This window comes from Lissotriton helveticus, chromosome 10, assembly GCF_964261635.1.
Source record: "Lissotriton helveticus chromosome 10, aLisHel1.1, whole genome shotgun sequence".
NCBI lineage: Eukaryota > Metazoa > Chordata > Amphibia > Caudata > Salamandridae > Lissotriton > Lissotriton helveticus.
Genome location: NC_136071.1, coordinates 490312733 through 490339755, shown reverse-complemented (window position 1 = coordinate 490339755; position 27023 = coordinate 490312733). Strand labels below are relative to the sequence as shown.

The 27023-nt window shown below is 43.5% G+C and overlaps 1 protein-coding gene across 1 annotated transcript in view; it reads right to left on the bottom strand.

Moving 5' to 3' along the window:
* EME2 (essential meiotic structure-specific endonuclease subunit 2) overlaps positions 1-27023 on the bottom strand; it is a 175961-nt gene that overhangs the window by 146242 nt on the left and 2696 nt on the right. The window contains exon 2 of the mRNA XM_078662984.1: positions 6183-6319. Within this exon, the coding sequence (XP_078519110.1) occupies positions 6183-6319 (137 nt within the window). The remainder of the gene's footprint in view (positions 1-6182; positions 6320-27023) is intronic.

Below are 27023 nucleotides of genomic sequence, written 5' to 3'. Positions count from 1 at the left end.
GTTCTGGACTACCTCCAGCAGAAGACACCACTCGTGATCGGCACAATGACTCCAGCTCAGACAGTCGGCTCCGACAATCAGAGACCCCCACTAGGTGATGGCTTTGTGAAGTACTGTATACAATGCTGTTTCTGACAGACAGCAGGAGCTGTGTTTAGCAATCTCACTAAATGGGCTGTATACCATTAGCTAGAATGAAGCTGCCATGTCCATCAGTCACTACATAGCCTGGGATAAGAAAGCAGTAGCCTCTCTCACTGAAAAGGGGATACGTTTGACATTTGGTGGGTCTCACCTGACCTTCCATCATCAGTTGCCAGTTCTGACATCAAAAACAAGCATTGGTAAAGCCAATAGGTCTCGCTTGTGAGAGAACCATTGACTTTGGCAATGCAATATAGCCATAGTGTACACCAGTGAGGCTTCTGTTCAGCATGGCTAAAACATAATTGTGTGGAGGGTCATAAAGTGGAGTGTCGCAGAGTGGAATAGTGGGTTGTAGAGTGGAGAAGAGTGTCATTGAATGGCATAAAGTGTCTTAGAGTGGCGTGGCGTAGAGTGGCGTAAAGTTGACTGACGTAGAGTGTAGTAGAATGGTCTAGAGTGGATGGGATGAGTGGAGTTGATTAGAGTAGAGTGGATTGTAGCGGATTGGATTGGAGTAGAGTGGATTACAGTGGAGTAGAGTGCAATGGAGTAGAGTGGATTAGAGTGGAGGGAGTGGTTTAGAGCAGAGTGCAGTGGGTTAAAGTGGATTGAATGGATCTGAGTGGAGTTTTTTGGATTAGAGTGGAGTGGTGTGGATTAGAGTGGAGTGGATTAAATTGGAGTGGAGGGAAATACAGTGGATTTCAATGCACTGGATTGGATTAGAGTGGTGTGGATTAGAGTGTAGTGGGTCAGAGTAGAGTGGATTAGAGAAGAATAGGTTAGAGTGGAGTGGATTAGAGAAGAGTGGATTTGTGTGGAATGGATTAGAGTGGAGTAGAGTGGACCGAACTGGAGTGAATTTGAATGGAGTGGATTGACATGGAGTGGATTAGACTGGAGTGGATTTGAGTAGAGTGGGTTGAAGGGGAGTGGATTTGGTTAGAGTAGATTGGACTGGATTAGAGTTGACTGGATAACAGTGGGTTAGAGTGGAGTGGATTGTATTAGAGTGGAGTAGAGTAGATTGGAGTGGATTGATTTGAGTGTACTGGAGTGGAATGGAGTGGACTAAAGTGGACTAGAGTAGAGTGGATTGAAGTAGAGAGGAGAAGACAGGAGTGTATTAGCGTGGAGTGGCTTGGTGTGTATTAGAGCGGTGTGGATTGGTGTGCACTGGATTAGAGTGAGTACATTTGAGTGGAGTGGACCAGGGTACATTGGATTAGAGTGGGTAAATTGGAGTGGACTGAATTAAAGGGGATTAGAGTGAATGTAATTAGTGTGGATTGGATTGAAATAGAGTGGATGAGAGAAGAGTGGGTTAGAGTGGAGTGGATTAGACTGGCTGGAGTGAAATAGAGTCTACTGGATTGGAGTGGACTGGAGTAGAATAGAGTGGAGTGGATCAGCGTGTATAAGAGTGCATGGAGTTAAGTTAACTGGAGTGGCATGGATTAGATTGGAGTGGATTATAGAGGTGTGGATTGGAGTGGATTACAGTGGAGTGCCCAGGATCACACCAAGCAGGGAAGTCCAGGGTTCGGCTTTTGCTAGTGTCAGTCTGCACGCCAGAGGAAAGTCAGTGGCAGACGGTGCATTACATCGCTGTACTTGATGTGCAAGTTACTGCACTGTAGTGTGGTCACCCAAAGTTTCCCTAAATTCAGGTGAAGCCATAACATTGTCTACCACACATACAGTATTAAACAATAAGATTTGTGAAAAAAACACTATTAATGATAAAAATAGCACCTCAGTCACGCCAGCAGCAGTGACTGGCACTGATTAAGTTGAATCAATCTGTGCTTTTTCCCTGTTCCACAGAAAGAAATGAAAATGACGCTTGGCATGCAATGGCCAATTATGAGGCTACGAAGAACAGTGTCACGCAAGAGATGGTTAGCAATGGGAGGGCTCCATGCTCGTTTTGTAAGCAATAGTGTCTTGCTAATGAGAGTGCATGCACTAGCTCATGGCTCATGCAGGCTTAATAAAAAAATATTATGAAAACAAATCTCCTACAATGGGCTTGCATACTTTTTCCAGCTCAATGGGGGAAACACAATGAGCTGTCAAGAAACATGAGGGAGCAAGAGGAAAGCTATTCAAAAACCTATGCCTGGGACTTTTATCCCAATATAGGGTACTGAACGCACATTCGTTTGGATGGGTGGTCGATACTGTCCCCACCAGGAGGTAAAACAAAAAGACTGTGGCAGTGAATCTAGAATCAATTTCCTTGAAATGTAATTTCCATCTGGCATATTTTGTTGGAAATAGCAAGGTCAAATCTCTGGGCAGAAAAGCCTGACTGACTGACTGACTGACTGAATTATTTATTAAGCGCACGTATGCCGAGGCGTCTTGGCGCTACATGGAGGATAAGGATGCCACTATCAGCTAGGCCATGGTAAAAAGCCAAGTCTTTAATGCCTTTCTAAAACTGATCTTATTTGTTTCTAGGCGTAGCTCAGTGGGCAAGGTGTTCCATAGCTTTGCTGTCTGATGTGAGAAAGACTTGCCGCTCCATCCAGCTGTTTATTCAGGGAAGGTGGATCAAACCCAGACTGCCGGATCTTAGTGTGCGATTTGGTACATAGCGAGGAAAGAGAGTTTTCATGTCCTCAGCCCCTCCTCCATTTATGGTTTTGTGAACTAGACAGAGGTCCTTGAAGTGTACTCTACGACGAACAGGAAGCCAATGGAGTTGGCGTTTGTCATTGGACGTTGGGTGACGTTTTGGAAGATCCAACAGTATTCTTGCTGCGGCATTCTGCAATGACTGGAGTTTGCCTTTCACCAGTTCCTAGGTAAATTGCATTGCAGTAGTCAATGTGAGATAGGATAAGGGCTCCTACTACCGTTTTCCTTAATGTAACTGGTATAAATGGTAGCATTTTCCTAAGGACCTTAATTGTGAAAAAACAGGCTGATGTGACTTGATTGACTTGTGAGGCGAGTGTAAGATCGTTGTCGATCCTAAATCCTAAGTTCCTAACTTTTTGTGCCGGTACGGGACAGATGCCAGCTTCTGGAGGCCACCACAGCTGACTCCAGATGGAGGGTTTATGTCCAAATTCAATTACCTCGTTTTTTTCAGTGTTTAGCTTTAGGAAGTTCTTGTTCATCCAGCTCTTTACACTCAGGAGGCAGTTGCGGAACCGCTCCACTGTAGCTTCTACAGTCTGAGTGAGTGACACCACTAGCTGAGTGTCGGCTGCGTAAGATACCAATTGCAGGCCATGGGCTTTTATTAGTTTGGCCAGCGGGGTCACGTATAGGTTAAATAGGGTGGGGGAGAGCGCCGAACCCAGGGGGAACTCAGCACTGGAGGAAAAACTCTCCTGACTGAATTCCATCCCAGTGGATTTGTTGTATTCTAGCGTCTAAAAAGGACCTGAGTAGAGTTAGGGCAGTGTCTCTGATACCTACAGATTTTAACCTTTCTAGTAGGACCCCATGGTTGACGTTATCAAACGCTGCCGTCAAATCCAGTAATATTAGGACAGCTCTGCCACCTTTGTCCATGGTCCTACTTGCTTCCTCTGTGGCAATTATTAGGGCAGTTTCTGTGTAGTGACATGATCTGAAGCCATGTTGGGTGTCGTCCAAAATATTGTTGAGGTCTATAAATTCCATTAACTCCTGATTTATGGCTTTTTCCAAAATTTTAGATGGTAGGGGAAGACAGGATATGGGACGCTAATGTTTGGTTTCCTGTGGGTCAAGGGAGTCCTTCTTCAGGATGGATCTTATACAGGCCTTTTTCCATCTTTGAGGAAAGACTCCGGACCTTATTATCTCATTGAGAAGAGGAGTTAGGGATGAACTAATTACTTCAGGGGCCAGGTGAAGTATGTAAGGGGGACAGGGGGCCAAAGGTGATCCTGATTTAGTCTGAGTTATCAGATTGGTGATCTGATTTTCCTTTAGAGAGAAAAATTGAGATAGACAGTTAGAGAGGGATTCTATTTGTTCCCTATTGTCATCTCCTACTGTGATGGATAGGTCATGGAGTTCCTTATAGACAGCTTGACCTTTTTGTTGAAAGAACAGGGCCAGTTTGTCTACAAAAGTTTGGTCTGGGACAAAAATTATGTCTCGGGGACACCTAGTTAGGCTCGATACTGTTTTGAATAGTTCCTTAGAGGAATTGGTGGCCTCTTGGATTTTTTTTAGTAGTAGGCTGTCTTAGCTTGTTTTATCTTAGTTTTATAGTCCTCTAAAGCTCTCGTGTATTCCTTCCTATGCTGTAGTCGGATCTCCAGATCTGTTCCTGGCGCCGGCATTTAATTGTAAAGAGTTTCACTTCAGCTGTGTACCAAGGTGACGTGGCTAGTTGTCTCCTAGGTTTCTTTACTTCTTCAGGGGCTAGCTCATTTATGGCCTGATTGATCCATAGGTCAAGTTGGTCTGATGCTCATATGCGGAATTACAGCAAATAATCTAGTATCTCCATCTAGATTACTCTATTACCATGGAGTTAGCATTACGGGTGGAAGGTAGAAATAAGGTACCACACCGAGCACAAGATTAACATATGTGTATTCTTTTTGGCAGGCTGATAGGAAGCGGCAAGGGGATTTGTACCATAGGAGTGACTAAGAAAGGGGGTCACCGGTATGCCACTGTCGGGCATTCAAATGGTAAATCAAATGCAGGATTATATCAGTGTTGAAGGACTAATGACCAAGGTCTGGCTATTTTAGAATGGTTGCACTCAATATGTGTTGTCTGTTTTTAAATTTCTTCCCGAGGTTACCTATACATGAAATTCAAGAAATGTGGTGAATAGTGACCCTCGCCCTGACGAAATTGCCATAATTATAAAGGCAATGAAACATGTCAGCCCTCTAAGGAGTTAGAAGGCAACACAGTGTCTTTTAAAGTGAGCAACCCCACGGCAAAGAATTAAGAGGTAAAGCCAGTGGTGGTGTAGCTCGTTTTTAATTCCATATAATGTGGTCCTAAATTATAGGCCCACCTTATTTTGGGTCAGTACGGAGTTGCACTTAGGAGATATTTCTCCGTAGCACCAGCACATTTACCAGCGGTGCACATTTCTCTTTCGCCACCACAACACTTCCTTTCTTTCTTCTTTTTTATTTTGGATGTGGTAGTGCTAATGATGAGACCCTGAGTCCACTGGTGAGAACCAACCAGTGGACTCCCATGGTGTTACTTCTGTGAGGTACTCCACATCCTTTCTCACATCTTTGGTGATTTTTTTTATTATACAGTACACTACTCATCAGGGTGTATGAAAAGGGAACAAAATATTAAAATTGAACAGGGATTCATGTTAAGGGTCAGAGTATGTAGAATGACTGCCCGGGTAGCAAGCCAAAATATGACCCTACCATAGACATTGAAATCCGTACAGAACTGTTCTAATAACAGCATCAGGTCACTCAGTTGTGTTGAATCAGTGAGTGGGGGCTTGACCTGGCTGCTATAGAACCCCTGAAGCTCCTTGTTGAAAATATCATCTTGGGGTTACCTGGAAAAATAACTTTAGACAAACAATGGTAGCCTGTAAATACAGTTCAGGACTTTATTAAGCAGTCACACTGACGTGTGCATGTCATTCATCCAGAAAAGAGCAGAGAGACTTAGTTACACTCTAACAGTAAATGGTCACATTGAAATGAAGCAAGTATTAGCTATACAAAAACTACAGCAAACGGCAGTAACCATCTCATATGCTGAATAAAGTGCCTAAATTAGCACACTTGTTTAACCTGATAAATGAGGTTAAGTACCCTAAACACCTGAAGAAGACTACTACCCTTTACCATATTCCAGACAGATCAGTAAATATACTAAGAAAGAAAGTACTATAAGGGCTACTGTCAGAAGAATAAAAAATGAGAGAGCAGTGTATTTTTAATGATGCTAATTCAAGACGTTTCTGAAGTGCTGGGCCTGAATATGTGCCTATTCGCATGTGCAGACACAGCCATGAATCCTGCAACATGCTACAAGTATAAAGCACAGACCGGTGAAAGACAACATTTGTTGAAGATACTCACCATGCCAGACCAACCTGGTGGCATCTCTCTCCTCCAGGTAATGCTTTGCGGCACTCGCTGGGGCTCAATAAAATATCTACAGTCCAATGAACTCAAGGTCTCCAACAGTTCATCTGAGCCACCATCTTCCAGAATACCTAAGGATGAAGAAGATTGTTACTAAACTTATACGTAGAGCAAAAGCCTCATTGACTCAGAGTTGAAAAACTCAGTTTGATTCTTGCAATTCAACTGCTGCGTCAAGCTCATTTTTTCTTTAATTTTACATGGGATGGCTGTAATGTACAATGTAGTGACCATATATTCGGAGATTTGTATGCAAAGGCAATCCCTCATATCAAACTATCTAAACATAATTTTGATAGATAATGTTCAAGGGATGCAATCGCTCACGCGTCAGTCAGCCTTTTAAGTTAAGGTCAACTGTTAAAGTTCACCCCTGAAGCTAATCAGTAGGGTTGAAAATCAGTGCAAATATTGTTTTCATTGGCGACTTGGTAGTACCATTTTAGATCCCAATGCGAATGTCACAATAGCACTAAAATCCTAAAAATATTTTCCACTTTAAAACCTGTGCTGAGCAGCCAGGAAGTGAACAGCTATAGTCCTTGAATCCATCTTTCCTCCTAGAGGGGATTACAATAGAAATGAGGTTAGACATGCTGGTAGTAAAGAATACACTGAAATGCTATACCTATATTTGTGGAGAAATGTAAAAAAGGTGCATTTGGGGTGGGTGAGAACACCTCTATACTAATATGGGAGGCCACAGAAACTGACAGGTCATAAATTGGTGCGTGCCACACACAATATAGTACATGGTAGGAGGCATGTAAGATGGAGTGTGTATTTTCCAAGGACCTCTAAATTTCCAAGAAGAGTAGGATAACAATAATGTGAGGGTGCCGTTACAGTTGTGTTGTTGCTTAGCACGGTCAAAAAACAGATGTTATTTTTCAAAATTGACCGAGCAACGATGAAAGGTAAAGTCATCCCTGGAGTCGCATCAAACCACTGACATGTTAAAAAGCCTGCTCGCCCACTGCAACCCAAAGACGTCCATATGCCAATCCATTTGTGACTCCACTTGTAGTTATCTCCTTCAAGTTTAAACTAAAATTGCATAGTTGCCATCTTTCTATGCTATAACATTGCCTGCAGATGCCAGGCTAAGATGAATGAACTCAGACATTCATTGATGTGCAGAATTGTGACTGGACAAATGTGAAACTTCAAAATGCCATTCTGATAATTAATAGATGGGTGTGAAATTGAGAGAAACCAATTTGTAAAACAAGAGACTCCATAATCTTTTAAGTTTGCTGAGAGAGTTTTGAGTCTGCGGCCAATGAATCACGGTTTTTCATTATTAAGTGGCCTTCATGATAATTAATTTAGATAGACCTTTATGGTAAGACCCTGTGAATCTCACGAATAAAACAGTTTCATTTCCTGGACAGAAAAAAGGAGTACGCGTCCTGATGAATATCTTTGCCTTTTGATAAGATTGGAGTTGAAAAACTGACATTGTGATTGAGTTCACAAAATATATGTATATTGTGCCTTCTTACACTTACAACCAGTAGTTGAATCTGTTGCTGGTATTTTTTTGGGGGTGGGAGAAGCGTGGGAAGGTGGAGGATGTGTGTACCTCTGTGTAACCAGTTTTTAGAATATATGCATCCTCATAGCCAGGGTCGGATTGGGATCACAAGTCGGCCCGGGCACTCCCAAAAAAGTGGCCCACATTCCTGGATCACGTCCGTTCACGAAACAGCATTTGGCTAGTCTCATCTGGCTCATTTTTATAGAAATGTTTGATAAATTATGTATTTTAAAGCTCATAGAGCCAGAAACATTGGCGAAAACTAGAAGCACTAAATTTTGGCTGGGTGGGCAAAGTAAATAAAGTGGCCTAAATGTCACAACTAAAGGTTTACAAAGGAAGGGAGATACCCTACTGATTCCAATAGGGACTGGGTAAGATCAGCAACAACAACAAAGTGTCCCAGGTGATAGATGAAAACGGGACTTTGGATGGATGCAGGGAGGCGGTAATTTCTTTTTAAGGCCTATTCAAGAAAAGAATTAAAAAGGAACAAGGAAGAAGAAATATATACCTGCACAACGGGGTTTGCCAAATAAAACGACCAAAGAACGAAGTTGGGGTTAAATACCCTTGCGACGCCCCGAGTATTGATGAAATCTAACCGTGACTGATAAGCAGACCCCATCAGGCTTCTTGAATAGTTGCGTCTTTTAGCATACGCCCAGTGCATTTTTAAATACAAAGACACGGTGGCTCCCTCCAAGGTCCTAATGAATTGAAATCATTATAATTTATATTTATTGTGAGTGATTCCACCACTCCAAAGGAATACTCCACAGACACTGTAGAATCCCCATGAAAACAGTGAGAAAACTGTCCTGAAGAAGGTGAAACATCAATCGAATATCACCGAAACGCTGGGTCGACTTTAGTTTTCTGAAATAAAATGTATATTAAATGTGTATGACTTTTATGCTTTTAACGATATCTTGTTTTTTTAAAATATCTGTATAAATAAACAATACAAATGTATTTTTGATATATCAATTTTCTTGTATTCATGTGTATTATTCAAGTGTTGGCTGACACAATGAAGTTTTAGTTTATTCCTTTGATGATATAGAATGCTTTTGTCTATATATATGTTTTTTGCTAAACTGTGCTTACATAACCATACATAGAACCCTGGGACATTTTGTTGTTGTTGCTAAAGGTCACAACTCCTGATATGGCTTTGTTTGCTACCTGGCTGTTTTTTTTAAACCAGCATTACCAGTATTTTAATGCCCTTGCCAGTACGGAAATTAGGAAAATCACCTAAAGCTGGTATCCCCCCGATCGATATGTACTTTAAAAGTTTGAGCAGTAAACCTAAGGTGAAAGCAGTTTAAAATGTGGTCTAAAGCTTCTTTAATGATCCATGACTGAGAGTTAAAACTAAACAAAGGGAGAAAAGCCATGTTAAGAAGGAATACAGACTCTTTTATAATTGAATAAAGAATCCTCTCTCATTATTAAGTTCCAGCCTTTGCAGATTCTTAAAAAATGAGCAAACAGAAGGTTATGTTTTTTTATTGTAGTTTTATATAGCGTAAACTCGGCCAAAGGGCGCAATTATAGGAGCACCAGCTACATTAAGAAGATCAAATTCATTTTTATTTTAGACCTTTGCCTAATTAAGTCATTTGCCCAGAATCACAGGATGTTGCAGTGAGGCTGGGACTCAAACCTATTACCATAGTTCCACATTCGGCAGCTCTGACCCTAACATTACATTATCTCAATTTTCTGCTCTGGGAAAGGTGCTTCACAGCAAGGTTTATGCAAACATACAGCCATGCCCACGGCCTGAAAGACACTGTAGCTGAGGAGCCAACAACAGGCCCTCAGCAAGGCCATTAACTTACTCTCCCCAGCCCAGTCAACCTTATCCTCAGCGTTATGGCCGGGAAGGGGAGGGGTGAACAAAAGCAGGGGAGCCGAGGTGATGATGGCCCACAACAGGGGAGTGGGACATTGCTACTGGGCTTCTGTGCCGGACCCACGGGAGGCCAAAATTAAAGTCAACAGCGAACAGAACAACATTGGCCTAGTGACGCTGCTGAAAGCAACCCCCTCAGAGCTTCCTTGCTCATGATGATGACCCCACTTTACAGTGGCCTGGTTGGGAAGACAATAAGTCTCTGTGGGTCGGTTGACAAAAACTGGCCCACTGGTGACCCTTTAGCCCATCGGCCAATACCCGACTGCCCGCGTTACCAATCCTATGCTGCTCATAGCTGTTAAACTGAAAATGTAGAGACCTATTTAAATTTAAAACAAATGCTCATTCATGGACAAAATAAATCATTCCTTTACGATGCACCAATTGTGTTGAATTGATTTTACATTTGCAATGTACTTCACTTACTTACACAACTCTACAGAAAATAATTTGCCTAACAAGTTAATTCATACATCTCTTTAAATGTTTCCCTTAAGACTAGGTTGGAATAAGTTTGAATCAATTGTTTACATGAATACTCTAGAAAGTAGAGTATTTTTGAAGAGGAAAATACGGAGGCATTGGGCAAATAGTTGCACCATTTAGTTATTGATCTAACACACATTTTAGAAGAGGGTGATCAATACCCTGAGATATCTTGCCACATAGGAAGTCATCGGTAGGAAATGAGGTACCAGAAAGACAAGGGAGACTACATGTCAGTGTTTGAGGTAGGCACTGCTTTGGAAGTTGTCCTTGTCGTGTTTGGACTAGCAATAGCCTAGAAAAATGGCCTGCGAATTAAGTCCACATGCTCAGCAACAGAGCTGAGAAAAGTTGCCAGTGGTACCTACTTAGTAATAATTTATTGTTTTCAAAGTGTAAAGATGCTGTCTAATGGCCACTGTTTGGAGTGCCTTTACCCTCTTGGAGGAGTCAACAGATGTAAGCCCATTTGCATGGGATCAGACTACCTACAGCAGAGGAGTACAGATAGGCAATATTTCAGTTTCCCTTGATCTGTAACAGTACTTCCATTGAAATGTACCCTTAAATCTATGGTTTTATATACATAGTTTGCATTAAGTTTGTCCAGCCACTAGCCTTAAGTTCCTATTTCTTAGAAAGGATGACAGAGTAGCACTTTCCTCTTTAGGTTAGATGTATAACAGCACCTCCCATGATCATGGCGAACATAGTGTATTATGTACATAATTTAAGGAGCCATTGGCTTCTTTAGCTCAGAAACCTTGAGACATTGTCAATCACATCTTGGATCAGCCCACAGGAGTATTTTTGTCTCAGCTTCTTTCATTTGGCTCAGTTAGTGTATTTTCTCCACCTACATTGGCATGCATGAGGGACTATCTTATAGCTGTCATCACACATTTAATTCTTTACCTCATTTATTATCATATACACAAAGAAATTCATTTGTACTGTAACAGGAATTTGTGTTGCTTTTGTCAGTATGTGAGCGCATGCATCAAAACTTTTGGCTCTGCCATTGCTTGTTTGATTTAGTATATCCCTGATATCTACAAATAAAGGGAAACCACATCATGCATAATGTAATTTAATATTAGCCAAGAAAAGAATATATGATAATAGAACAACAATAGAACAGCTCTGTTCCTCTAGAAGAAAATGATGATGTATTGGAAAATTTGAATGGAAAAGGTGCCGCTCGCAAGCCGAGGACGCTGTGCTAACTCTCGCCGCTATTCTACTTATTTCCTTGGATTGAACATCGCCGTAGAAGGGAGGACCCTGCACTTTGTTCGTATTGGGGCTTGGAATTGAAACTTGGACCTGCCGGAGAGTGAGGACGGGGCCGGGACTGCGAGGCCCAGCATTCAGAGCGGCCTGTCACTCGCCGCAGCTGGAGCCTCTTCCCGCCCCCGCCTCCTCCTCCTACATAACTCCTCTCCTCACCGCGAACGCGGGACGGCGCCGGGCGAAGCCCGGGCCAAGGGCGGGCCCGTTTGAGCCCGTTATAGACCGGGTAAGACCGGACCGAGCTCCCCCCCCTAAGTCCTTTGACTCTATGTTATAAGGTCTTGTGTGTATGTCTTCCCATTGTAGCATAAAATTCTTGTACATTGCTTTTATATAGTTAGCTGGCTGGTTCAGTATTTTCTTTTTCTTTTTTCCTTTAAGTAACAATGTCCACACGAGGAACCAGGAGCAAAACTGCGGCTGAAGGGTGTCAAATAGTTGGACCGTTAGATAATTTTCTAATAAAGGCAAATTCCTTTATTGACCAAGGCATCGCTGATCTCGAACGTAGAGTTTCTCAAGATCTAGCTGTTGCCTATCAAAAACGATCCTCCTTGGGCAACCTAGCTACTGCCTAAACCCCTGATCGGCCTAGAAAATCCTCTCTGATAGAGGTGCGTGCTGATATACATAGTCTACCTAACGTGGTGGACCTATCGGCGTCAGCATGCCTGTCAGACTCTCAGATTAGCTTGGAGTTGGAAAAATCCCCAGACTTATCACTGCATACCACACCAGACGCAACTAGACAGTTGAGAGGTAAGAGAGAGGGGGCCGTTAAGAAAAGAAGGAATCAACAGAAAACCAAAAGGGTAAAAAAGTCACATGAACATCAGGGAAATAATTTAAATAACCTTGCACAGAAGAAGGGGGGTAATAGAAACCAAAGTTTATTAAATTCTGCTATAGATGAGCCACCGGGAATTATGTCCACTGATATTTTGACCACCCAAGTAGAGGGGGGAAAGGAAAATGAAAACGATATTGAAACAGGGATAGATAACCAGCTTTTAACAAGAGTGGGTGAGTTAATCAAATCCTATCTCTCACCGCTAGAAACCAGTTTGCTACGTATTGAAAAACAACTAGTTGAATTACTTAGTGTCTCCAAAAGGAAAGACCCACTACCATCGGGGTTATCAAAACCAGGGGGGGCTAATTTGTTAACAAACAAACCTGCTGTTTCACAGGTAACAAAAGTAGTGGCTGCAGGGCAAACAACTTTGAAATCTCCGGCTGTAGTAGTAGTAGCAGAGAAGGAAACTACTGGAAAACCCAAAAATCTGGTTATTCAGGACAAGGTGACCATCAATACCCCCCCCTAGCTCCCATGAAGAATGATAATAGGGACCATTATGGGAATAAGTCTTATAATAGATTTCCTGCTAACCTCCCCCCTGAGGCAAGTCCCTTTGTGGTTGTGTTGACTTGTGTCCCCGTATTGTCGGATACCACAGATGAACCTCCTTGGGCACTAATGAATAAAGTTCAACATTGGCTCAATAAGAATCGCCCTCTACCATCTTACTGGTCTAGCCAGATTCTAACAGTTCGCAGAGTCCCTTGGGTGGGCGATGGGAAAAAACTGATTGAGGGAGATTGTATACTGGTTAACTTCAAGGACCCCGGTACAGTGAACCATATTTGCTCATGGGGTCCCCGATATACCATTGAAGGGATAGACACAAAACGTCTCTCCTTTTTCTATCCCCCTGGGACTCATAACGACTTAGGCTACGAACAAAATTGGCAAAGTGTAGGCCATCGAGCTTTGGATAGAGAGTGGGAGGATTGGGGCAGAAATCCCATTAGACATACCTCTAGGGCAGACTGGGGAGGAAACCCCAATAGATATCCCACACAGGAACCCTACTTCAGGGACCACTGGAGAGGAATCCCCACCTCGAACAGATATAGCTGTTTGGAGATGGTGGATTGACCACCAACTCCAAATGGGTGTCAGACAGATGTTCGGATGCAGAGTGTGGATATTTCACCACAGGGCGAAAGAAATAGCCCCCGCCAGGTAGAATCTACCCCATTGGCTTCAGGTAGTAACTCACTGGCAGCAATCCTGAGAGCTGACGAGGGAATTGAGTCACAAATTATTACATATACGGAGGATCCGGGTAGTATGATTGACAGCCACCTATTCCGCTTGATCTCGTGGAATATAGCTGGTCTATCACGGAGGCTAGAGGACTCGGCATGGTTAAAACTTGTGGAATCCTTCGATATAGCTTGTTTTCAGGAGACATGGAGTAGGGGGTCCCCTGGTTTGGATGGCTACCAATCTTTCAATGTTGCAGCAGAACCCTCACAATCCGGAAGAGCTAAGGGTGGTCTTATGACAGCCATCTCTATAAAACATGATAGCTTAAAAACTGATACAATGGTGTCATGCCCTTGGTTCCAACTATTAATAATTAAGGATTTATTCTTAATCCCCTTGCTTTTAATTAATCGGTATTACAACATATTTGACCGTCAAACCACAGTGGTTATACAAAAATTACAAGATGAAATTGTCAAAATAACAAATAGTATATCTCCTCTTTTCATTATGTGGGTAGGCGATTTTAATTGTTGTTTATGTAAGTTTAGCGGTTCTAGAGTCTGTGGCCTGGCAGATTTAAATGGGCCTCCGCTGGCACATTTTAAGCATTCAAAGCAAGGGGAGGCCCTAAATAATATAATTATTAATGACCTTTGTGTTTTAGATATGCTCAGTTTCTCAAGACCCTCGAGTATTTCTGCCTTCCATGGAGCGGGAGGCCAGATGAGTATTATAGATTTTGTATTAGTCTCTAGAAAATATATTCATCTTATTAACGATTTTCAGATCCAGGTCAATCCAGCAAGTGATCATAACCCACTTGTCCTGAGTTTGTGCCCCGCGCTCAAGAGAACGCTGGTTGTAGAACATCCAATCAAGTTTAGTAAGAACAAGGGGGTTACCCTAAGGTGGGACAGGGTGGATGCAAAACTCTTAGAGAAGGAGATCTTTAAGTTGAACAAAGAAAAAATCGAAGCTTGCCTAACGCCCCTAAATGAGCCAGATGTAATAATTGATAGCTTCGAAGCTCTTCTAACAAATGTGGCCTCCCACCTTTTGAAACCTATGGGGGGGAAATGAGTAACACACATAAATGGTTCGACTCCGAATGCTACAAAGCACAATCTAGCCTAACAAAAGCTTTAAGTTTAGTGCCTCGTGATAGGGGTTTGATTAGAATAGCAAGGAAAACGTATAGAGACGCCATTACCAAACGTAAAAGTGAATTGAAAAGACAGGCATGGGACGATTTGGGTAGAGCTTCAGATTTAAAGGATAGTCATTTATTTTGGGAGGTCATAAATCGTCCTTTTTTAAAAAGCGATGAAAAGGACACTCTGCAGACTCACATTCCAGGGGGCATATGGGAGGCTCATTATGGGGGAATTTTTAACCCAAAGGGGGTTCCTCTTGTAACTTGTCTTGAAGGGCTCCCCGATATAAGGAGGGAATCAGCAGTCAAACTCAGCCTCTCACTGACCCTTTCTGAGGTAGAGGCCGCACTTAGAAAGGGCATAGCTCTAAAAGCTCCAGGGCCGGATGCAGTGCCATTGGACTTCTTCAAATATAATACTGATGTGTGGGTCCCGCTTTTACTACTCCTGTTTAAAGCAGTTGTGGTTGGTCGCATCCCGAGTTCATGGCAAGAGGCGGTGCTGGTCCCAATATTTAAAAAAGGCAACAAGTGTGACCCCAGTTGCTATAGACCAATATCCCTAATAAATGCGTCCTGCAAATTAATGGGTAGAGTGATTCTGGCCCGTTTAGAATCTTGGGCCGAATCTAACGGTATCATTGTTGAGTCCCAATACGGGTTCAGGAGGGCAAAGGGCACTAATGAGCAGTGCCTAAATTTGGCGCTGATCATGGGTAAGTACATGAGAGCCAAGCGTGGTTGTATTCACCTGGCTTTCATGGACTTATCTAGTGCCTTTGATACTGTTTGTAGGGGAAAATTATGGCAGATGATGGAGTCCATGGGGTTTGAGGAGCCTTTGGTCACCTTACTTCGTAGACTCCACGCTGCTACCACAGTAAAGATTAGATTCGGTCCCACTGGAGAGATGACAAAGCCTATACCCTCGACTGAGGGCGTCCGCCAGGGGTGTATATTGGCTCCTTTTTTGTTTCTGGTTTATACCAACGGGTTGGAAGCTTTTTTGTTGGAAACTTGTGCAGATTTTCCCCAGGTAAATGGCAAACGTATACCGATGTTATCTTATGCGGATGACACGGTTTTAATGACCCTAACTGCAAATAGCATGCAAATTTGCCTAAATGCTTTTGAAATCTTTATGCAGGGGTTAGATCTAAGGGTAAATTTTGCCAAGTCCTTTGCTATGGTCTGTGGCCCGAAAGGGGTAAAAACCCGCAGGCTTGTGGTAAAGGACTCGATTATTGCGAAAGTTGATAGCTTCAACTACCTGGAGAACCTATTCAGCAAAACCTTAAGCTGGGATCCATTGACATCAATGCGTGCACAAAAAGCTACTCAAATTGTTGAGGCAATCTTTCGTTTTTTCAGCAAATTGGGGCAGAGACCGGTTGCAGAATTGAAATCCCTATACAAAGCAAAATGTATCCCGGTTGTAACATACGGTGCGGGTGTATGGGGTATGCAATCCAGCAACAATATCCAAGTAATAGAAAACAAGTTCATAAAACGCCTCTTATGTGTTCCAACAAGTACTGTTAACATCTTTTGTCACACTGAGGCAGGCTTAGAATTTGTGAGTGACATCATCCACGTCTCCCCTTTATTGCTTTGGATTAAGGTTTGGCGCTCCAATGACTTGAAACTAACCAAGGAAATACTATTAGACTGTCTTAAGCTTGAGAAGTATGACAAGATCCCATGGTTATCATATGTTAAGGATACCTTCCATAGGATAGGTTTGGGCCAGATCTTTTCAAATACTAATACTATTGGCGTCGAAACAAAGCAATTAACCAAAGAGGCCTATCGCTCAAACTTAGGCATGCTGCAAAGCAGCGAGAGTGCGGTCTACCATAGGGGGAGGTTGTATCACCAACCTTATCTTACATATATAGGGCAGACTCAATGGCGCTTTTACTTAACTAGGTTTCGTTTGGAAACATTACATTTTCTATTTGCATTCCCACACCAGGCGGGCTGGTGTGAGAGTTTACCCTTCTGTGCTTGTAACAATAAAGTTTCTCAAAACACCCTCCAGTTAATACTTTTTTGTTCCTTGTACAAAGATCCAAGGAGTAGATTTATTAGACCAATTTTGTTATCTCTTGTATCTCAATACTATAAAGAGGGATACGAACATCTACTCTCACTATCCACCCCAGCAATATGCAATGCTGTTCTTAGTTTTATCAGAGTAGCACTTAGCATCAGAAACCGATATTAATTAATGTCATGGATTGTTGACTCCCTTAAATGCGATTAGTCTGGAGCTGGGCACTAATATTCATTTATTGTATGTGTATCGATAAATTGGCTCTTTTAACATATAAAAATTTTTTACATTGATTTGTAAACCATGTATTGAAATCTATAATGTTTGAAAGACCATTGCATGGTTAAATTGTATTATATGCTATGTTATACTTTTATGATTCTGTTTTTATGAATCGAAATAAAGTTTCAAATTCGATTCGAATGGAAAAGGATGGGGCCAACCCAAGCTCCTATGGATAAATGTTAGGCTTGAAGGAGAGGAAGATGTTTACAATACAGTTATAGGACAGTTTAGGCGTCCTATGGTGTAAGACTATATTAAAAGCTGAAGTGAAGGAAAAGCAAGGACGATGAAGGACACTGAGCTCGCAAAAGGTCACGGTTGCATAGTAAATGACAAACGTGTGAGCCAGATAGTGCACTGACAGAGAAATAGCTAACATTTTGGAAATTGGTGTTCCAGTTGTGTATGGCCAGTTTCCTTTACAGGAGCTGTAGTTTATGTTCTAAATGAGTTAAGAATAGACAGCATTCTGTTCCGAAGAGTGACAATGAGGCCCATGTGTGTCATGGTCAACACCACGGAATATTCAGCAGGTGCCCTCCAGTCACAGCAAATCTCAATTAGTTAAGTAGATCATTTATTAAATAGTTTATTTAGATCACGTTGATCCAGAAAAACATCAATTATTCATCACATGTACAAACCCATTGAGATAACTATTTAAATCTATTAAAATTCACAGTAGGGAAGAACGTACAATCGAAACCACAGATATAAAAAGTACATACTTATGATATTGAAGAGTGCCTAGGGCCGGCATCTTAATTAACAGTATAAATACAGTACCCCTCCCATGCAGTTCTTACTAAATAACACATAAAACAGATTTACCTGGAACAGCAGAAGTGCAATATTAAATTACGAAAGCTCTATCTGAACTGCCCTAAGGATTTGTGAAACTGCAAAGCTTAGGTAAGGAGATTTCAAAGTCATCAAACAAAGGAAAGCAGCTCTACATTTTTCTACTCTTCATAGAACATAACACAGGGCACAAGAACTTTCTTCTTGACCATTGATTTAAAAACAAAAAACAAGCATTGTCAAACCCCATCTCTGGGATCTACTGGCTTTGGCAATTGCTTTAGGAGGGGCTGTATAGCATAGGGATTCTGACAGCATTATATATATATATATATATATATATATATATATATATATATATATATATATATATATATATATGTATATATATATATATAATGGTGATCGTGTCATTCCACTGACAAGCAGAAGCATCAGAATGTATACCAACAGGGTAGTTAGTGTCTGTGCCATTTGCTTTAATTTTTTAAGTCTGAAAATAAAAAAAATTAAACACAATTTTTTTTAAAAGGGCTTGCGGGTATTTGGGGGGAAAACATAGGAACGGTGGGTGGGGGGAGGGAGGGAGAAAGGAGCACACAGAGGGCAGAGATGCACAAGAGAAAGCGAACACCATAGAAGCAAATGAGCGACAGAGAGAAGAGTAATAGAGCACAGGGAGGGTGGAGTAAATTACACGAGTGAGAGAGCTGAAAAACACATGCACTACTGTGCAGTTCTTAAGCAGAAAGAAAAAAGTAGTTCACAAATAGTGAGCAGTAGAAAGACTCAAGTAAAGAGGATATGCTCAAGAGGAGGGACAAACACAAGATGGAAAAGCAAGCCATCGAATAAGAGGCAAGCAAAGGAGAGTACCAATAAAGCCAACCAATGGTAAGCTTGCAATGTCTGATAGGATCGACCTAAAAAGAGAAACAAGAGGCTTAATTTAAACTTTACTGAATTTTTCAATTTGGACTCAGTCAGCACCTGCCTGAAAATTCTTTCCTAAGACAAAGAACCTTAATACAAAGTGTACGCACTGTCAATCGGGGGCATAATGCTGTCACGCAATATGTAATCGTGTCATATAATGACCTCTACACAGCTGGCATATGCCCCACTCTCAAGAGTTTAGCACTTACTGCTATTACAGAAGAGGAGTCAACCCTCCTTCTGTGATATGAAAGTGAACTAGAGGTGCTCACGATGGCGAAAGTTCCAAAACGCTGTGGCATCATTTACATCGTGAGATCCTCAATTTATCATTGTCCAGTAGAAAATGTCTGTGAGAAGGACAGCACATTAACAGTAAATGGGAGTGGTGCCCTATTTATTAGACAGTACAACATGTTTTCACACTTTCTGCACACACTTGTTGAAGAGTTTTAATTTGATAGAAAATAATGAAAAATGTAGGCATGCTTCAGTTAGCATAACTAGGCTGCATCAGGCAACATTTACAAACATTCAAGAAATGCTGCTTTAAAGTGCATATTTATTTTAGGTGTAGGAGTGTTCCACTAGAATGTGCCTTTGTTTCAGAAAAATCAACAGAAGGAATTGTTTCTGTTACAAGTTCAGGGCCACTTAACTGAGCTCCGCTGTAGTTTTAAGATTTTATCTCCTTAATTCAATATATACAGCTTTAACCAATACATTACAAGTTCAGGCCACTTAACTGAGTTCCGCTGTAGTTTTAAGATTTCATCTCCTTAATTCAATATATACAGGTTTAACCAATACATTACAAGTTCAGGCCACTTAACTGAGCTCCGCTGTAGTTTTACGGAGATTTCATCTCCTTAATTCAATATGTATAGCTTTAACCAATACAATGCTATAGAAGGTATGAGTTACTAGGGGTGCTGTACCAACTAATAGATTTATTATTGGACAAGAATGAAACCTTTTTATCCAACCCTTCTACATAATGTCGAGGTATGAAAATGCATGTGCCTTCTGTCCCAAAAATATTAGGACCATAGCTAGTTGTTCTGCAGTGATCTAATATGGCTTTCTTGGTAGACGGACTCTATGACAGTCTATTTTACAGCTTTACTTAGATGCCTATATTTATGTTAATTTAGATACCTATATTTATGTTAATGTATTTGATTTATTAATTCTTCTTTTCACTTTCTATAATAATACTATTTTTTTGATAAACCCACAAGGTTATTAACTTTAGAGTCTTATAGTGTGCAGGTTTTAATAAGAGCCTCAGCTAAGCCCGTTCGCATCTAATGACCAATTATTATTATTATTATTAACTGAGCTTATAAAGCGCCTGGTTACACTAGTCAGTGTGTCCCCGCGCTAAAAGTGGCACGAAAGAACCCTAATACAGCCAGGAAAAAGCAGTTCAATATTTGGGGAACAGATGTGTTTTAAGTTCCTTGCGGAAAACTTTTTCGGACGGCTCCATCCGGAGTCTAAGGGGAAGAGTGTTCCAACTCTGTGCTGCCAGAAGGCGGAAGGATCTGCCGCCCATCCTGGCCCTGCAGGTCTTCGGGATACACAATTAATTTCTTAATTAAAGTGACAACAAATTCTTCTAAAAACAGAAACCATGTAGACTGCTTCTGTAGATGTCACTGTATAGTTGTATGTTCTTGATCACTGTGTAGGAAGCTGGCTCTTTATGTGATATCTCAATAATCTGATATACCATGTACAAAGTTAGGGGTTCCCTTTTAAGTGGACAGGGGCTTGCTCTAGCAATCCCAAGGTGCTCTATTAGGGGTAGTATGGTCGACCAGCCTTAGGATTAACAGAGAGGAGTGCATAACATCTGCAAATACACACAATGATCAATAAATGACACATACGACTCAAGAACGATATCTACACCAACTTATGAAAATAGCAAATATCTTCATATATGTTTATGCATGAGAGAATTTCTTTTCAGGTATGTACGTTTTTAAATATAAATTCTTTTCAGTTCAAAAAGTGGACAATGCAATTTTTGAGCTCTGCAATGTAATTTTATGGAAGGAAGAACAAGTTTTGCAAACATGTACAGCACTGTGACTTACAGGACCAATCTCCAGGAGTTAAGGTGAGTGGAGGGCAAGGTCCAAGGCAGCACAAATAGTATTCCACCAGGGGCACGAGAGCGGCCAGGTGTAGAGTGCAAAACAGCATCAGGAGCCCAATTTTATTCTATGTAGATCGGCCTCTTCGGTAAGAGGCTGCAGGCTCTGGATAGGGGGCCAGTCGGGCTGAGACAACATCAATCAATTATTTGTAAAGCACACTAATCACCCGTGAGGGTCTCAAGGCGCTGGGGGGGCGGGTGCATCTACTGCTCGAACTGCCAGGTCTTGAGGTGTCTCCTGAAGGTCAGCAGGTCCTGGGTCTGTCGCAGATGGGTGGGGAGGGTGTTCCATGTCTTGACGGCGAGGTAGGAAAAAGATCTGCCGCCGGTGGTCGTCCTGTGGATGTGTGGCACGGTGGCGAGGTCAGCGTAGCGAAGCTGGCGGTTCGGGGTGTCGAAGGTGAGTCGTTTGTTGAGGTATGCTGGTCCGGTGTTGTAGAGTGCTTTGTGGGCGTGAGTGAGGAGCTTGAAGGTGATCCTCTTGTTGACTGGGAGCCAGTGCAGATCTCTTAGGTGGGCTGTGATGTGGGAGTGGCGGGGGATGTCGAGGATGAGGCGTGCGGAGGCGTTCTGTATGCGTTGTAGCCTTTTCTGGAGTTTAGCCATGGTTCTTGCGTAGAGGGCGTTGTCGTAGTCCAGTTTGCTGCTGACGAGACCTGGGTGACCGTCCTTCTGGTTCCAGTGGGGATCCATCTGTAGATCTTGCAAAGCATGCGGAGGAGGGTGTTGAAGCAGGAGGAGGAGACGGCGTTAACTTGCTGGGTCATTGAGAGCTATGAGTCCAGGATGAATCCCAGGTTGCATGCATGGTCTGTGGGTGTTGGTGCGGCTCCCACCGCTGGAGGCCACCAGGAGTCGTCATTGGCGGAGGGGGTGGTGCCGAGGATGAGGACCTTTGTCTTGTCTGAGTTTAGTTTCAGGAGGCTGTTCTGCATCCATTCGGCGACGGCCTTCATTTCTTCGTGGAGGCTGGATTTTGCGGTGGCGTGGTCCATGGTGAGTGAGAGGATCAGCTGGGTCTCTTCGGCGTAGGAGATGATGTTAAGGTTGTGTGATCGGACGATGTTGGCGAGCGGTGCCATGTAGATGTTGAAGTGGGTTGGGCTAAGGGATGATCCTTGGGGTACGCCGCAGGAGATCTTGGTGGCTTTAGATTGCAAAGGGGGGAGGCGGACCCTCTGGGTTCTGTCGGTGAGGAAGGAGGTGATCCAGTCCAGGGCATTGTCGCGGATCCCTGCGTCGTGGAGGTGTGTACATAGGGTGTGGTGGCAGACTGTGTAAAAGGCGGCCGAGAGGTCTAGGAGGATGAGGCCCGCGGTTTTGTCGTACTCCAGTAGGGTCCTGATGTCGTCAGTGGCCGCGATGAGGGTGGTTTCGGTGCTGTGATTGCTGCGGAATCCGGATTGGGACGGGTCCAGGATGTTGTTCTCCTCAAGGAAGTGGGTCAGTTGCCTGTTGACAATCTTCTCGATGACTTTTGCCGGGAACGGGAGCAGGGAGATGGGCCGGAAGTTCTTAAGGTCTTTTAGATATGCTGTGGGTTTCTTGAGTACAGCGTTGATCTAGGCGTGCTTCCAGCTTTCCCGGAAGGTGGCGGACTCGAAGGAGCTGTTGATGATCTTCCAGAGCTGGAGTGCGATGATGAGGTTTGCTTTGTTGAAGATGTGGTGAGGGCAGGGGTCGGATGGTGAGCCGGAGTGGATGGTGTTCATGGTTTTGATGGTGTCGTTGTCGATGATGTGGGTCCAGGAGAGCCGGAGGTTAGTGAGTTTGGTGGGCGGTGAGTCTGTGGTGCCGGCGGCTGTCTGGGTGTTGAAACTGTTATGGATGTCTGCGATCTTGCAATGAAAGATGGCTAGGGAGTCGCATAGGTCTTGCGATGGCGGGAAGTCATTGGAACTGGAGCTGGGGTTGGAGAGTTCCATCACGATGTTGAAGAGCTCTTTGCTCTTGGATGCGTTGTTGTCGATGCGCTCCTTGAAGGAGGTCCCTTTGGTGGCTCGAATGAGTTGGTGATGCTTGCGGCTGGCGTTCTTGAAGGCTGCGTGGCTGTCCGGTGTCTGTTTGTGGTGCCACTTTTTCTCGAGTCTTCGGCATGTCCGCTTGAACTCCTTTAGTTCGGCGCTGAACCAGCTGGCTTCTGTCAGTGCGTCTGTTTGAGGGTTCTTTGATCGGGGCGAGAGTGTTGGCGCAGTCGTCGATCCATTGCTTGAGGTTGCGAGTGACTGTGTCGGTGGGTCTCGAGCGAGGATGGTGAAGAGCAGGTCTTCGGTAACCTTGTTCCAGCTGCGGTGGGGGATTCGTTACTGGTGGTGGTGTGTGGTGGGTTTGTTGAAGGTGGGGTGGACGAAGCGGAGGTCGGTCCAGTGGTGTTCGATGGTGTGGTTGAATGTGATGTGGTCGCTGGCGGAAAAGATGGGGTTGAGCGTGTGTCCAACGGAGTGGGTGGGAGTCGTAACAAGCTGTTTGAGTCTGAAGTTGGCGAGGTTTTCGAGCAGGGCGATGGAGTTGCTGTTGTTGGCGTTCTCGAGGTGGAAGTTCAAGTCTCCGAGGAGGATGTAGTCTGTGAAAGCAAGGGCGTGTGTGCTGACGATGTCGGTGATGGAGTCCCTGAACTGTGGTCGGGGTCCGGGGGTGGTCTGTAAACTTGGGTTCCTCTGACGGCGGTGTTGGGGTCAATGTGGATCTGGAAGTGCAGGTGTTCGGCCGTGAAAGGGGTGTCTTTGGTGCGGGTTGAAATTCTGAGGGTACTCCTATGGACGATGGCGATTCCTCCTCCTGGTCTATTGGTGCAGTCTCTTCAGGTGATCTTGTAGCGGTCCAGGGTTGCCATGGCTATGGCAATGTCGGATGCCGAGGAGGGGTTCATCCAGGTCTCCGTTAGGAAGGCGACGTCTGGGGAAGCAGAGTCGAGTAGGTCCCAGAGTTCGATGGCGTGCTTTTGGAAGGAGCGGGTGTTGAGTAGCATGCATCTGAGATGGTTGCGTCCTGCCATGGCGGGTGGGGCAGGACTTCCAGGTGCTCAGCCACTGGTGTAGCTGTAGCTACGGCAGGTGAAGGGTCCGTGGGTGATCTTTGGGGAGGCCTGGCAGCAGTTGGATGATCGGCCTGCATTGAGTCCGTGGGGGAAGTTGGCATCGTAGCGGCGTCGGGTGTCGTGGCTCTCGCAGGGGCCAGGCGCGGACGGGCGCAGACGGACTTGCCTTAGGCAACATGGGGGCTTAGGCCTCACGATGCTCGGGACGAAAGGACAGCTTTGGTTCTCTTCTCCACTGCCCAGGAGCATAAGGCGCAGAGGTGTCCTTAGGCATCAGGTTTTTCCTTGCTGGAGCAGTTATGGTAGAGGAGGCCTGCATGCAGAGGCTGCAGACGATGTTGGATGGTCCATGAGGGGTGAAACCCCAATGAACTCAGCTCTGGAGGATTGGGGGACGCTGATGGCACTTCTGGCCCACTTTAACTCAAGCTTGGAGCGACGGGTGCAGAGGTGGCTTCAGATGTTGGGTTTTAGTGGTTTCGGAGACCTCAGAGTCCTATCTTTTGGAGTTGCTGCAAGATGCAGAGAACAGGGCCGCTGTCCCACAGGCGATCTTTTTTATCGAAGGCAGGCAGCTCCCCAAGTTTCTGAAGTCAACAGCTGCAGGACGAATCGACTTTGGCGCAGTTTTTGACAAGGGATGCAGATAGGTCAGTGGTGCTGGTACCAGGTTAGCTACTTCTTCTCTCCTCTCTGTTTTTGCATATATTTGGTGTCCTTTCTCTTCTTAGGTCATCAGGATCTTCTTCTCTGGTGCTGGAGACTCCGCTAAATACTGAATTTAAGGGTGTTAGAGTAGTGTAGGTTAGTAGCCAATGGGCTACTGACCCTTGGGGTCACAACGCCCCCTATTTGTCCACTTCCTGTGATAAGTGGGCATAACCTTGCCCCAGAATTCCTATGTATGCCATCAAAAAGATGGCTACTTCTGAAAAATCGTGTCCACCTCAGTGGAGCAGAAGTTTCTCATTGTGAGCGGCAGCGACCAGCCATAACTGAGAATACTTGCCAGGAGATAGTCTGGAGTAAGATTTTCCTCACTCTCCAACTTAATATTTGAAAGCTACCGAAGAGAAAAACTCTGCTCCTCACCGCTAAGTGGAGTTTTTTCTGAACTCCGCGCTCTACGCAAGCGGAGCGGAATTTCACGCCCAGGCCTAACCAAGACATGCAGTCTGCAAAGACAGCCTTGCATGGGCTTGGTGAGGGGTCCCTTAGGGTGGCACAAATGTGTGCTGCTGCCCTTTGGGGCCCTCTTTAGTACCTCCGACCCTAGGTAAAAAGGGGTACCATTTACTAGGGACTTACAGAGGGTGCTAAACATTTTGCCAAATTGGGGAAACAATTGTACAGTTTTGGGAAAGAGCTCTGGAACTGGGGACCTGGTTAGAAGGAACCCACGCACTTAGTCTAAATCACATCAGTTACCAGGCAAAAAGTGGGGGAAACCATGACAAAAAAATAACAACCAAACCCTTTCAGGCCCAACCAGAAATACAATCTGAGTTCCGCAGGGGTCAACGCTATCTCTGGCGCTATTCAATCTATACATAGAACCACTCACGGATATATTACAAAAAGCGAACATTGCTTTCCACATGTACGCAGATGACACTCAGCTGTACATCAAGGTCGCATCGACAGAAGAGATAAAGACCATGAACCAGGCACTAACGAGAACCCTCCAATGGCTAACCAAGAACCACCTGAAGCTTAACGCTCAGAAAACCGAATTCCTACTGATTACACCCCAGAAAAGTAAATCAAAGATAGTAGAATGGACCAACCTTATCACTACTCTAAAGTGTACTTCGAAGATTGTCGACTCTACTAAATCTCTGGGAATTACTCTGGACAAAAACCTGAACATGTTAGCACATATCAACACAATGGCAAAAGACACCCATTTCCATTTAAGCTACTTGCGAAAACTAAAACCATTCCTAATTAAAACAGATCTTAAAACAGCAGTTCAGGCACTGGTCATATCAAGGATCGAGTATGGTTGGACTACCTTGGCCGGGCTCCACAAGATCTCAACAGCCCCATTGAAAGCATGTCTTAATGCAGCCAAAAGACTTATATCGGGATCCAAAAATTTGACCATATCTCCCCTCACTTGAAAGTACTCAACTGGCTGCCCTTCGAAGCAAGAATTCAGGCAAGTTGGCATGCATCACTCACAAAACACCAGTTTACCTAGCACAGAAACTCACGCTATCAGGAGGGTGTCGGTTCTCCAGGAGCAAAGCAGACCTACTACTGAAACTGGCTCGTTTTTGCAAGAAAATAACTTATGACCGAGCGTTCTCCGGGGCAGCTCCGAGAATATGGAACGCACTCCCCCCTAACATTAGAAGAATTCCATCCATCGTGGCATTCCAAAAGGAAGCAAAATCGTTTTATATGAGGAAATTTCTCCAATAAGTCCATATAGCAAGAACTTCTGTCTGTAAACCTCTCATCTCTGTTTCCATGCTTCCGCTAGCCATTCATTAACCATATATGGGCTTATATATATGTTTTAACATGTAGCTTAATGTTTTAAGCTTTTCATGGTAACTTAACTGTTGACTTATATATATGTTTATATGTTTTCCTGAAGTTTAATGTTGTAAATCACTAATGACTTGGTAAAGTATAAGGTTTTGTATGTTGAAATGCTCCTGTAAAGAGCTATGATACCCTACGCAGGGTCATGTTCGCGCTATAGAAAACACTAAATAAATAAATAAAATTGCTGTCTAGATAAATAGGTTTTATCTACATGTAAGCAATATGACCCCATTCTGTGTCAATGTTTGATTATGATTTCAGAGTAAACATTTTAAATAATCAAACGATAAACATTTTAAATTACATTTACCTAAATAGTTATGAGTGTAGTAGGCAACAGTGCTATTGGAGGGAGCATTAAACCAGGAATATCTGGGGAGTTGGTAAAGAGGTTGAGATAAGCGTGGTAAGGATTCATAGTGTGAAACCCTCATGCAAAGAGATATTCAGTGTTAGACAGAGGTCCAAGTCTCCAATGTAAC